General features: G+C 40.8%; 1 protein-coding gene across 1 annotated transcript in view; it reads left to right on the top strand.

Moving 5' to 3' along the window:
• Nucleotides 1-6,048: 6,048 nt before the first annotated feature.
• enpp6 (ectonucleotide pyrophosphatase/phosphodiesterase 6) overlaps nt 6,049-13,800 on the top strand; it is a gene marked incomplete at its 5' end in the record, with an annotated part of 30,112 nt that continues 22,360 nt past the window's right edge. The window contains 2 exons of the mRNA XM_080007696.1: nt 6,049-6,139; nt 7,678-8,004. Coding sequence (XP_079863822.1) covers nt 6,049-6,139; nt 7,678-8,004 — 418 coding nt within the window. The remainder of the gene's footprint in view (nt 6,140-7,677; nt 8,005-13,800) is intronic.

Here is a 13,800-nt window from a genome sequence, read left to right on the forward strand (position 1 = left end):
CCTCTCGTGGCTCCTTCTAAGTTCTGAGAATTTGTGTGTGCAGTCACTGCCTTTCTCCCTTCCCCGTCCAAGCCATTCCCGTCAAGCCTGGCTTCCTGTCCCCAGGATCCCTCCTTCCTCGTCCAGGACCCGCCCTGTCTGGCCTCGTCCCGTCAAGTGGTCCCTCCTTCCTGGACCCGTCCGCCCGATCCTGCCCGACCCGGTCTCACCCTTTGTCAAGCCAGTGACTCCCAATAAATCTCCTTTGTAAACCCTGTCTGCCAGCTGTCTCTGTGTAGTACATCTGAGTCCCCCTAGCCCTGGTCGTAACACATTCAATCATTTTCAATCAAATAAATTTGTGCAAATTTCTCCATTACCTTTGGAGATACTCTGCAAACAGGCAGGCAGATGAACAGGGGCAGAATGTTATAAAGTTGAATGTTGTAATCTGGCTGTCAGTATTCCACTGTTTAAAAGTGATGGGTAGGGAATATCTTTTGTTTGAGGAAAAAAATAACCTTTTATGAAGTTTTTTGTTTGATTACATTAATTTCACTGAATATCAATAATTATCATTAAATTCACTGACAATTATTTTTGAACAGGTTCAATAGATTGTCCAATATCATTATTATACAGGTACTAATACTTTGTCTTTCCTCTTTTTAAAAGACGGGATCCTGCAGGTAAGACTGACGTATCTTGAGGAAAAAAAAGTGACTTGACTTGTTTTAACTAAGGACTCGACTTAACATAACCTATGACTTGAATTGACCAAAATTACTTGAGACTTGCTTGTGACTTGGATAAGAGGGACTTGGTCACATGTCTGGCAAGAGGGCCCTGGACACGCCACTTAAGTTGAGCTAAATGTGACTGAACAACATCAAAGGCAGACTGAATGGAATTCAAGGGTTTGTACTGCTGAAGGGGATAACTATCATCTGCATAAATATGGAACGCAGCGTTTGATAAATTATCACAAAGATTATTCATATATATGGAGAACAGCTGCGGTCCTAGTATAGAACCTCGGGCCACACCTTTTGATACAGGTAGAAAGGAAGAGGAGGACCCAGCAAACTGGACACATTATGTTCTAGGTGATAATTAATTTGAAAACCAACTTACAGCATGCACAGATAAGCTGATATTGTAGATTCTGTCTGCCAAGGTGACATGGTCAACTATGTCAAACGCTTTGGAAAAATCAAAGAAAAGAGCTGCACAATATTTTTTGCAGCCCAGTTTCTCAATGTCATTTTCCATTTTTATAGCAGCGGTTATAGTGCTGTGTTGTTTTCTAAAACCTGACTGATGTTGTGATTGAATAACATTTGTGTCTAGAAATTCTTTAAGTCGTTCACTAAAAAACTTTTCAAGGACTTGAGCTAAAACACATAATTTGGAGATCGGCCTGTAGTTATTTACAACTGAGGGGTCCACTACTTTCAGCCAAGGGAGGACATAGGGAGATTTCCATACAGTTGGAGTCTCACTGTTGGAAAGGGTAAGGTTAAAAATACGACTCAGAGGTATAAAGTCTACAGCTAACTTGAGAAAGTAAGGAGCTCAGCTTGTCTGACTATAGCTACAACACACTGGTTGCTCATATCATTTAAAAAAACAACCAATCACCAAATATTTATAAGGAGAATTTGTTGAAAATTAATCAAGAACAGAAGATTTCTCTGGGCATTTAAGACTTAGGAATTGAGGTATTTATTAGTTGTGTAAGATTAAATGAGTCACAGTTTGATTTAAAACTGTCAGGGACAGAGGACAACCAGTCCCAGTTAAAATCTCCAGCAAGGAGAACCTCATTAAAATTTCAGGCTGATAGTTGTTTACTCAATACTGATTAAGCCTTACTCCTTGCTCAGGGGGGTCTATGACAACCTACAACGATAAAATGCCCCTTAAGAAGTTCCAATTTCAAGGCAATATGTTTAAATTGTCTGCTGAGAGATACTGATGAAAGGATGGTAGCATGAAATGTGTTCTTTATATAAATGGCAACACCACCACCCTTTCTGGGAGGGTCACAAAGAAAAACATTGTAACCCTTAATTGCAATGTCTGTCTGTGACAGATTTGGTTAGCCAGGTTTCAGACAAAACAAGAATATCAGTATCAGATGATTTTTCCCAGATTTTTACGAGATCCAATTTAGAGAGTAGATGTCTGACATTTATGTGAACAATACCAATTCCTGATCTAGTATTGAAATCACAAGGGAAATCAAATCAAAGTATTATAATGTGGGCCAGGGTTAGGTTGAACATCTATCGTAGCAGCAAGAAAACAATAAAGTCTATTCTTTTCACGAGATTTGTTTTGGCACTGATTGATTATTTCTAACCCCTGGTCTAACTTGGGGAATAAGAGTGGAATGAAAACAACCAGTTATGTGGACTAAAAAGTTTATTCGAAAAAGGATAAAGTCATGAGATCCTCGGCAATTTGTGAGATCCAGATGGGAGCGCTCCTAAAATGATTTTAAATCCCAGTTTGTGCCTTTTCGCAGAAATAAAAGATGAAGCACATTATGGTCTCCACACCTTTCATGAACCCTTTTTAAGAAACAATGGATATCACCCAGTCAACATCAGAGCAGTCACACAAACATTTCGGACGGGTACTGTAGAGATGTGCTACCATCTCGGGGGGGCCATCTTTCGACCTCAGGTGACGAAGAGGGACAGATTTTTATCCTCTTTGCCCTCCTGTACCTTGGATGCACAGATGGACGGACAGATGGATGGATGATGGAAGACCAGAGATAAGAGCTGAGATAACAGAGAGAACAAACCGTTGTGTCAAAATACATGCATACATGCATACATGCATACATGCATACATGTGTGTCTCAACCGGCTCACTTGCGAACCAATCAGTGTCAACTGTGACATGCTGGGGATTGATTTCCAATTTCCAAAACCACCATTTACTAAATGATTTGCACCCTACATACAACAAAAGCATTTTGATTGACACAATAAAATGTTCATCCCTGGTGAAAATACAACATTGTTATTCACAAAATTTAGTTAGGACAGTGTCATGTTTATTTCAACAAACACAGTCCAAACATTTATAAATCTACTCCACGGTTTTTCTGTTGGAGAAAAAATATTAACCTGCTGTCTATTAATGTGTAGTTTTTCCTTTGGTAGAATTAGCAGAAATAGTCATACAGTATATCAAGATGATATGCCAAAGTTTACCACATACCACTACCAATTTCAGCAATTACCCATCTTGAATGTTTATTGCATTACATATATCCTGTTAACATATATACTCTATTATTCATAATTTAATTTGAAAATACGGTTCCATATCAAATTTTTATTAAATAATATTGAGACATAAAGGGCCATACTGCTACAGAGTATGGTACTCCAAAGTAGTTCTACATGTTGCATCTACCTACTTATAGTTCACATCCACATATTAGATTGAATATTTAATATGCCACAAATGTATCTTGTTCTATATTATAATCCTTTATTTTAGATTGCTGAAGCTCTGTGTTTTACTCTGGGTTGTACTTGTTGGTGTGAATTGGCTAGTCATCGCTTTCTATCTTAAAAACTTAAATGTCTGTAGCACAGACGCTGTTTGCCTACAAGGAATGATGGAAGCAAATCCTGTCCAGTTCATTGTCTTCTTCTTTTTCTTTCGGCTGCTCCAAACAAAACATAAACTATATGTTGGTGTGCTCTTGATAAACAGAAAAAAAAAACTTCCCTCTAGTGAGTCAGTTCTGCATAGCACTTTTACTCTTCGACATACAGTAGTCTGTGAGGAAAAAAAAAAGCCTTAAAGCATCAGACTAACCAGGTTATCCTGCAATATTGCTCATCGATTAGAAATATTTACCGAAACAAACGGCCACCGATCAAACAACAAATGACTTACTGTACCTGCTTAAATCAATATTCACAAATAGGCCAAACAAGCACTCCAATATAACATGCCTCTCTTTGTAATGTCCCATAGGGAATTGGCATTTTTAATCTCCTTTGATGATTTTAATGATACGTCTTCCGTTATAATATTCTGCAGTGCTGCATTTCTAATAATTATTATAATATCTATCTATCTATCTATCTATCTATCTATCTATCTATCTATCTATCTATCTATCTATCTATCTATCTATCTATATATATATATATATATATATAAAGATTTCTGATTGACATTCAGTTACCTCTGCTGGAGCATTTTACCAATCATTCACTGTCCCCAGATAAGTGTAGCTTGACTGCAGAGAGGATGTTGTTGACAGTTGTTAGATAGTAGGATGTCTTGCTGAACCCTATAAGAGACAACTGAAGACAAAGAAATGTAAGGATTCCTCTGGCATGCTTCCGGGTGTGTCAGACGCCTTCTACTGAGCTCAGTAAAGTTATTCTTACTGGTATTCTAATCCAGACTGGAAGTTAATTTATTAAAGTAGTAAAATTATTAAATAAATCAATAATTAAACTGACATTTGTGACCAGTCACCTATTATTATGGAAAGGGCACTCGTAAATGGCTTTAAGTCAGTCTCAGTGGGAAATGAAGCCAATTATTACGAAGAAGGGAATTTGGAAATAACTGGGTCTCTTTATGAAATAAATGGATATGAAACATTCATCACAATAATTAACTTTGTTTCCAGGGACTCTTTCATAATGAAATCATACATTAAATTATTGTTTATTTCATTTTGATATTTCAAAATGAAACGGAAACTTTAATTAATTTAGTTATTTACTAATTCAATCATTTAATTTAGAGTAAATAAACTTTATTCTGATGCCTGGTTCACTCTTGCTACACAACCAACCCCACCCCCTTTAACTCGGGTTGCCAGATATGTTAGGACCCCGCAAAATAGTGGCGAACAACCATGTCGTTCCCGACGATACTCAATTAATGCACCAGAGTAAATTAACCAGTAGAAGGGGTGGATATGAGCGCATATGGAACGCAAGTCACCCTGGTCTCTAAATGTAAAATGTACAATGTTTTTCTAGATATATATTATGTTGAACTACAAACTGCACTGACTTTCCACAAACTACAGTACTGTATAGGAAACTATACTTACAATAGTTCACCAGTAAGCATAGTCAGCGTTAAATAGTGTTACTTATGCCATGGGCACACTACACAACTTTCTGTCTTGTTATCAGGAATCTTGCAGTTTTGTGGTTTGACGTGAAGTGATACCATGCGGACAGGATTATTTATTTATTATTAGATTCTTGTTGATTAGATTGTATGATTTTCCTCCGATCTGGGGCTTTGCTCGCCGACCTCCAAAAACCTGTTGGTGAGTGGAAAATCAGGCCAGAATCACGTCTGAACTCGCCATTACTGTTAACGTCCCTTAATACCTGTAGATTATTTTATTTTGATTGCATTATTGACTTGTTGACGTGCACACCACCCTGTCAATTTACGCGGCTTATCTCTCATAACAACATCCCAACAGACACACAAGCCCACACTACAACTTCTGCAATAACTGTGTAATAAACTGTGCAATATATTTTAACAGTGGTGGGCTGTCAGGGCCAGCAAGGCCTTCTCTGCTGGCCTAAACACTATCAGAATCCCTGACTTGCATTTTAATATATTTATTTTCATGAATATGTATTAAATGATTCCCAAATGTCTATTCTCTTGATTTTATTTTCCCAAATGTTTATTATCTTCATTTCATAGCTTTCCTCTTGTTTGCGCTGCTTCCAGTGGTGTATGTTTACGTTGGAGCTTTTATCCAATCAGATTTCATCCATCACGTGTTGCCATGTCAAAGAAATCTGCCTCGAGGCCTTCAGAATCAACAGTGCGGGCGCTTGGAACTTAAAATCAATGGCAACGAAGCTTCCTTTAACCGATCACATTTAGAGTTGGCGACACCCGAGCCATCGAGCAGGCGTTCAACGACGTCGGCATTTTCCCGCCCTTTGCTTGGATGGCCAGAGAGCGTGAGAACTAGCTAGACCGCGTTCGTAGCGAGCTAAACTATTTCCGTTATTTAATAGTTTTTTCAAACCCACAATGGCTGAAGGAGGAGAAGAAAGGAATTTCGGTCGCAGATACAATTTTAACGCCATTTTCAAGATGGACTTTTCAAGAAAAGCTGGACATGGTAAGAAAAGCTGGGCCAACACCGCAGCCTGCGAGCCTGTCCCGGCAGGGGAAAGGATTCGTCCGCCACTTTCAAATCACCAACTACGAGCGGTACAGGTACCCTTGGCTCACTGCCTCCGAGGAACACTGCACATTGTATTGCTGGGAATGTCTGTTATTTGCAACGGATCCACTTGGTGTTTGGAGCCACATTGGGTTTGCAAACATGAATTGTCTAACAGAGGCAGCGACGAGACACCAAGGCAGTTAGAAGCGACGGTGCTTTTGAAAACGTTCGGGGAAACACGAGTGGACCAGCAGCTCAACCAACAAGTGCGCCGGAAAACGGAACTCCATGACGAAAAGGTGAAGTAAAATAGGAAAATATTGAAAGGACCGATCGGATTGTGTGATATTTTTGGGTAAACAAGAACTTTCATTTCGGGGACATGATGAAAGCGCTGGATCCACAAATAGAGGCGACTATTTGGAGCTTCTTTCTTTTCTTGCTGAGAACAACAGCGACTTACATTATCACCACTATCTCCACTAACAAAGTGTTTTGTGGGACGTCAGGCAAAATAGAAAAGGACCTGATGTCTGCCACTGCTGAAGTGGTGGGAGAAGAGATAAAAAGGGAGATGAATAAAGCACCTTAGTCGCTGTTATGGTGGACGAGGCGACAGATGGGAGTAACGCAGCGCAGCTCGCTGTGACGGACACAGGTGTCAAGGAACGCTTTATAACATTTGAAGATGTTACGAGTGGCAAGCGAGCCCATGACGTTGCTGCTCTTATCGTCCGTTTCTTGGAGGAAAATGAATGTCTGGATAAAGTTGTGGCACAGTGTTAGGATGGCGCACTTGTCTTGTCATGTGGACTAAATGGAGTGCAGGCTAAAGTGAAGGAGAGGGCACCTATGACCTTATTCATACACTGCTATGCACATAAACTCCATTTAGTACTGACTCGAGGGGCCTCAAAGCTGTATCTTTGTCATTTAGTCATCATATCAGGTTAATATTGATGCTTCTGCTATATATGTATGTGGCGCAGCTCTGACTGCAGTGAAAGGAAACCTGTTGAATTGTGTTAATTAGGTTTCTTGCTTTAATAATGGCATTTATGCTTGCTATATGAAATACCTGTCTGTGATGCAACGTCCTGTTCTACTGCCTTTCTGTATAATATTGATGGTGTCTGTAAGCATGGTGTCATAATGATGGTATTAAGACGTGGATTGATTTAGGTAGGACGCCACTGAAGGCCTAGGTGTAAAATTCACAGCCCGCCACTGTATTTTGATGATACTGTACTAAGTTAGACTAAGTTATCCATCCATTATTAGCCAAGTCCATACATATTCAATACATATTATTCATCATGGTTCATTCGTCCATTTTGTCGTTTCTGTCTCTACAACAACGCACATTCCAAGCATACCGAAATACCCTTGGCCCGGCCCAATTGAAATCATTCCATCAGTATCCATTGTTTAGAAATGTGCGCGGGTTGTTTCCGGACCTGGCAACCTCGCCCCTCGGTTTCACTCCGCAGCAGCAGCGGCGGCGGCGGCTGCAGCGGCGGCGACATTCACCGCGGCGTCGGCCCCGCGCTCTTCCTCATTCTCCCTGTCAGCCACCATGTGCGCGCCTGGCCCGGCTCTCCGGTTCGCGGTGGCGGTGCTGCTCTCGGCGGGACAGAGCTGCCTGGCCGTCCGCCCGCTGTTGGTTTTCCTTATCGACGGTTTTCGGTACGACTACGTGGACGACCTGCAGGCGCTGCCGGGCTTCCGTCAGTTGGTGGACAACGGCGTGAAGGTGGACCACATGACGCCGGACTTCCCGAGCTTATCCTACCCCAATTACTACTCCCTCATGACAGGTGGGTGCGTGCGGATTTAAATACACATTTCCAAATTGTGCTACACGGAAAAAGGTGTAAATACACGCAGTAAAATACCTGATTTAGTCACAGTGAAATATGATAATAGACACTGAACCTAAGGACGACCGACAACATAAAAATACATCGAAATAACCCCAAAAATAAGATGGAAAGCCAGTGAACCGGAAAGATGAACTTAAAGATAAGGGAAAAAATGTCATGTACAATAAACCTAATGAACCTTAACATTAAATATAAGCCAAAAATTGACAAAAAAAACCACAATGGAAAAATAAATAAAGAAATGTAGACAGTTAACAGGTGGTCTAGCACGCAGACCACGCTGATGTCAACGGTTTTGAATGGTCTGACGTGACACGTGGATGCCTCACACCTCCCTTAAATGTGCCTGGAGTTGAGTGGGATCATCATCCGGTTCCGCAGGGCACTGTTCACAATGAAGCGCTCATCAGTGTGGGATGTGGCCAAAGGACGTCCACTTCTATGCCTTTCTGTGACTCTTCCAGTCTCTGTATCTCTGTAGCAACCTGCTGATGACACTCTGTCACACTTTAAGCTCAGTGGCCACTTCCCTTTAAGCTCAGTGGCCACTTCCCTCTGAGAACATCCTGTTTGAAGCTTCACAATGGCGAGGTACTGTTGGTCAGTTGTTAGGTGTCGTCTTGGTCTCATGATGTCAAAATGTGAACAGCATGGTGAAGAGGACTGTTAAAATACCAATTCTAATTGAACCAGGAAATGTTTCGGTCGATTCATGGATCAAACACCTGTTGTTAATTTTGCCGTTCAGCTCCTTGTTAGAGAACAGAAAGTTGTGCAAAAAGTACTGAAACATTGAACAGTTGGACATGTGCATTCAAAAGTTTAGAGAAGGTCAAATGAAGTTCACCTGTAAAGGTTTTAGTGCATTTTAGGTTCATCCTGAAATTTTACCCGAAAGCCGAATATCCCTAACTTTTTGTGATGCAATGCATGTCCAAATACATGGAGTATCAACGCAAAAAAAAACCCCAACTACTGATACGTCCGTAGCTTCATCCACCATCTTGGGTGTACTGTAAAACTCAGCAGTGTCACATTGCGTTACGTCCTTCCTCCTGCACACTCTACCCAGGCTCCGCCCCTCATTTTAACCAAACAGATTATTTCCAGGCAGTTTAAACGCCTGGAAATAATCTCTGTTTATTTGCAACATGTGTGAAAGGGCAACTCCAGACAATATCTGGATAATCAGGTCTGGAAATCTTCCAGAGTGAACGTGTGAAAGCAGCTTTAGTGTGTCTGTGTCTCATAAGCTCATGGTTAGTCTGGTTCATTTTGTCCTCATAATCTAATGTCTTCATAAAAAGGCTCCAATGCCGTTTTTAAAATTGAAAAATCTTTCATATGCGTCCTCCTAATTTACTATCATGAAACAGTTACAGAAATTAGAGGGACGGTTTACTCTGCAGTTTGTCAATCGGTGGTCTTAAATAAAGAGGCAGACAGACATTGGTTTTACTTGTACAAGGGTCAGATCAGAGATGTGCTAAGGAGCAGCTCTCTGAGTTGAACATTTTATTTTCAGGGAGTCAGAGAATATATGGTCAGTTCGACATCACAGATACAGAGAATATACAGTCAGCTTGACCTCACAGGTGCAGAAAATAATTGGTCAGGCCAAGATAAGGCAAGCTTTGAGGATGGGGCAAGCTTTTTGGCAGGAACCCAAGGACACAATCTAAAAGGTTTGTGAAAGAATTAACCCTGTGTGGTAAAATAAAAGTGTGACTGGAAGCTACATAAAGTGGTATTCTTCATTGTGTGTGTGCATATATGTTTATGTGATTACATGGATTTAGATATATTGTTACAATACATATATGCAGTGAAATGTCATGACACCTGGTGATTATGCACAAGAAGCTCTAAAAATACAAAAATGTGCGTAATCGACACGAGGTGCTCGCACTGGCGGCTACGAGGGGCAGGGCCACAATCGCGATACTGGGTTCTATAATTTCTATAATAGAAATAATTGTCTCTTGTATTAAATATTAATTAAATCCTCCTAAATAAAACTTACCTTAACTTACCTCCTGAACTTGGACTTGATTCAAAAGTCTTCATAATCCCTTGCAGTAGTGAGCAGTAGTCTGAGGAAGTTTTTCTGTAGCATCTTAAATTCCTGACTTATTGACTTCCTTACCAAGCAAAATGTCTTAAGTAAAGCACTACTTGGATTCTTACCAAATGACAGGACATTAGACCATATCTTCACCCACCACACCTTAATGTAAACCAAAATAAAAGCAAAATATTCGCCTGCTTGGTAACCTGCCTGCTTCACATCCCCGCTGGCCCGTTCAGGGTTGAACAGGCAGCAGATGACATGGGTGACGTGTTGGTGATGTCATGGGTGGATTCGTCATGGCGTTGCTGCCCATTGTTTCCTGAAGTGGAGCCGCTTTTAATTCTAATTTTCGTGCAGCAGAGCAGAGCACAGTCTAGTAGAGTCAGATTCAACTTGTCACGGGAGGAAATTAAGGAAACAAAGAAGGTTCTAGACCTTAGAGTTACGCAAGACCATGGCAGAGGATTTAGTGTCAAAGGCAAAAGCTTAAAATATCGGCGTTGTCATGGGCTTATTAACTGGTGGGGAAAATTCCTCACAGTGGCATCCCTGGTCAGCGGCAGAACTGCTTTACAACAGGAACGTGATGCTGCCGGTTACCCATTGGATTGATCATGGATTTTAACAACATTTTCCTGTCTATTACTAGTTACTAGTTACTGTTTTATAGGAAATAAAAAATCCAGTGCTTCAAACTCCCCATTTATGATACTCACACAAGTGAAAATTTGGCAGAGGTGCTGGGGGAAGCACTAGTGTAATGGAAACTGGACAGACCCAATGTCACCATCCCTGTGACAACAAACAATGCACCAAACATTGTCAATGCCACAAAGAAGGCTCGAATGTCACCACAAATAGGGTGTTTTGCGCACAAAGTGAATCTGGCATCCCATAAGGGGTTGGGAGTGAACCAGATATCCCGTCTTTTGGGCAGAGTCAGGAAGGTTGTAACTTTTTTCCACTGGAGAACGACTGCAGCAGCTGTTTTAAAGGCCAAACAAGTCATGCTTCAGCTCAAGGGTGTCAAGGACCCCATCACCCTCTCCAATCAAGATGTGACTATTCTTGAAGAGGTGGTTCAGGTACCGAAGCCCCTGAAAACAGTCACAACTTTGCTGAGTTCTGAACAGCAACCTACTGTGTATGGTCCTTCCCCCCAAACACACGATCCTGACATCTAAGAGACAGTGACACAGATTCACAGATTGTGAAGGATGTTAAATCTGTTATAGATAACTTTAAGGAGAGGTATTCTGACCCAAGACTTCAACAGTTCCTGAATGAGAGCACTGCACTAGATCCCAGGTTCAAGTTTCTACCACCACCTGGATGACTTCTCTTGGAGTGAGATCTTCACTACTCTGAAAATCTTGCAAGACCATCCCACACAGGTGTGTGTGGTTAATTAATGTATTCAAATTTCAGAAGTAATTATAATGCAAATTATAGTCAAATCCATAATTAAAAAAGAAATGTTAAATTATTCATTTTAATTCAAGAACATTTTAATATTTCATGAATGATATAGCACACCATCTCAATAACTTTTCTGTGTGTTGTTGATTCACCTAAATGTCACATGTGTACTTCCATTACAAAACAGCTGTTTTGTGGGACCTTGTCATTTTTATACTCAGGCCTCTGGAGAAGGGACCAGCCAGAGCCCTGCAGAGGATTAAAAGACTGCATCAAGCAGTGGAGGCCTCCCTCCCCCAGCAAAAAAAACAGTGCTCAGCGAACCATTTGGTGATTTATTCAGCACAACCCACACCGCGTCAATACCCAAACCATGGCCTGATGTTGAAGAAGAGGAGAGGAGATGCAGCTCTATAAGATGGCAAAAGTCATCCCTCTGGATTCAAATCCATCAAAATGCTGGAAAGAAAATGAGCATCCGTACCCACATTTGTCCAAGCTCTCCAAACGTTATCTTACTGTACAAGCAACAAGTGTGGCAAGTAAGAGTGTTCTCAAAGGCAGGGGACATTGTGACAGCTCAAAGAGCAGCCCTCTCTCCAGAGAATGTAGACATTCTGAAAGAACAATTTGAAAATGTAAATCGAACTAATGTGTAAATTGTTAATAGTGTGGTAATAACAAAATAGAGTTATTGTTTACAGTCTAATTTGATAAAGCTTTTAACTGTTCAGGTGTGTTATTTAAATATTCTCATATTTGTTATTTATAATTGTTACTGTTCAAATAAAAGTTACTTATTGACAAAAGTGTTTTCATAGCCGTCAGTGCTGAGGAAAAACGTTTAAATTGAATTGTGACCTTAAAATCGGAGTTAGATCAAAGTCAAATCAAATTGTGGATTTGGAGAATCCTGACACCCGTACCAAACAACGCATGCAAGGCCAATACCCATTCATAATTCATGATGGGGGAAAAAAAGCCATTCAGTTCTAGAAACACCTAAAAATGAGCAATCCCCTCTCCTACCATTATAAAGCCCTGAAATGCCAAGCAATCCTAGAACAGAACAAGAGCAGAGTCCCCTCGGTCAGCTGGCCCTGAGGCTGCACAGACTACCAGACTCCCCGCAGACTAGGCAGCGTCAGGACAGTGACGTCATCCTCTAAAGAATTGTTCTGTATTTCTGTTTCTGCTCCCACTGGGAGGGAGGGGGAGAGAGAGAGAGACTGGCAACTCCACACAGGAACATGGTACTGATCTCTCTTCTCGCATGCCATTTCCTGGACTGGCAAAACACTTGTTAATACTGATCAAGCGAATGAGGAGTGCAAGACACAAACAATGTGTGGGGTTTTTTTTTTTTTTTTTTTAAACAATTGTGTTCTGTAATTGTGTTATCAAAAGTGCTGTGATAGTAAGGTTGTAGTATTAGAGCCTAGATTTTGTCTTGCATCAGCATAGTGCCTTGGTCTCTGGTGATGCAGACTCATTGTTTCAAGACAGGTCCAGCCAAAGACGACTACTTATTCCTTCATTTATTTATGAATATTGAATATAGTAAGACATCAATATGTTGTCTATTCCGGTGCAGGGGCGGAAATTACGGGGGGGACAGGTGGGTCCAGACCCCCCTTTCTTGGGAAAAACAGTTGTCCCCCTCAATGTATCATTGTAAACATAACTATATAGTTTTAAATAATATAATATGCATCGAAAGCACTTGTGCTAGATGCAAAATAATGCGTTTTTAAGTTTCAGTTTACCTGAACGCAGCATCACTTCTTGCTTTGAGCGCTGTAGAGAGCAGTGTCCACGTCTCCTAAAATCGCAGATTGAGTCATTCTCTCAGACAGATAAAAAAAAGTAATTAAATATAGCTGCATGGCAGCAATGGACCAGGTTCCACTGAATGACGAGGATTGAACGAAAGAAGCGACATTGTGCACAATATGTCCAGCTACACGTTTGTAACACCTTGCACTTCTCTAGATCCGCCTGTATGGTAGCAAGGAGCCTTTAACCGAAAGTGCTTATTATAGTGGGCCAGGAGGTTATATTTTGTGTCCCAGTGGTTGGTTGGGACTGGCAATGTGGCAAAATGTGACTCTGAAGTTGTGCCATGTGGACAGTACAAAAGCCTTACCTTAAAGATAGTCTGTAATGTGGGCAAATTTTTTGACCAATCCCTTAGCGTTTCTCAAACTATGTATCAAGTTTCACTTTGCTAGGACAAACGA

This window comes from Zeus faber (assembly GCF_960531495.2).
Source record: "Zeus faber genome assembly, chromosome: 10".
NCBI lineage: Eukaryota > Metazoa > Chordata > Actinopteri > Zeiformes > Zeidae > Zeus > Zeus faber.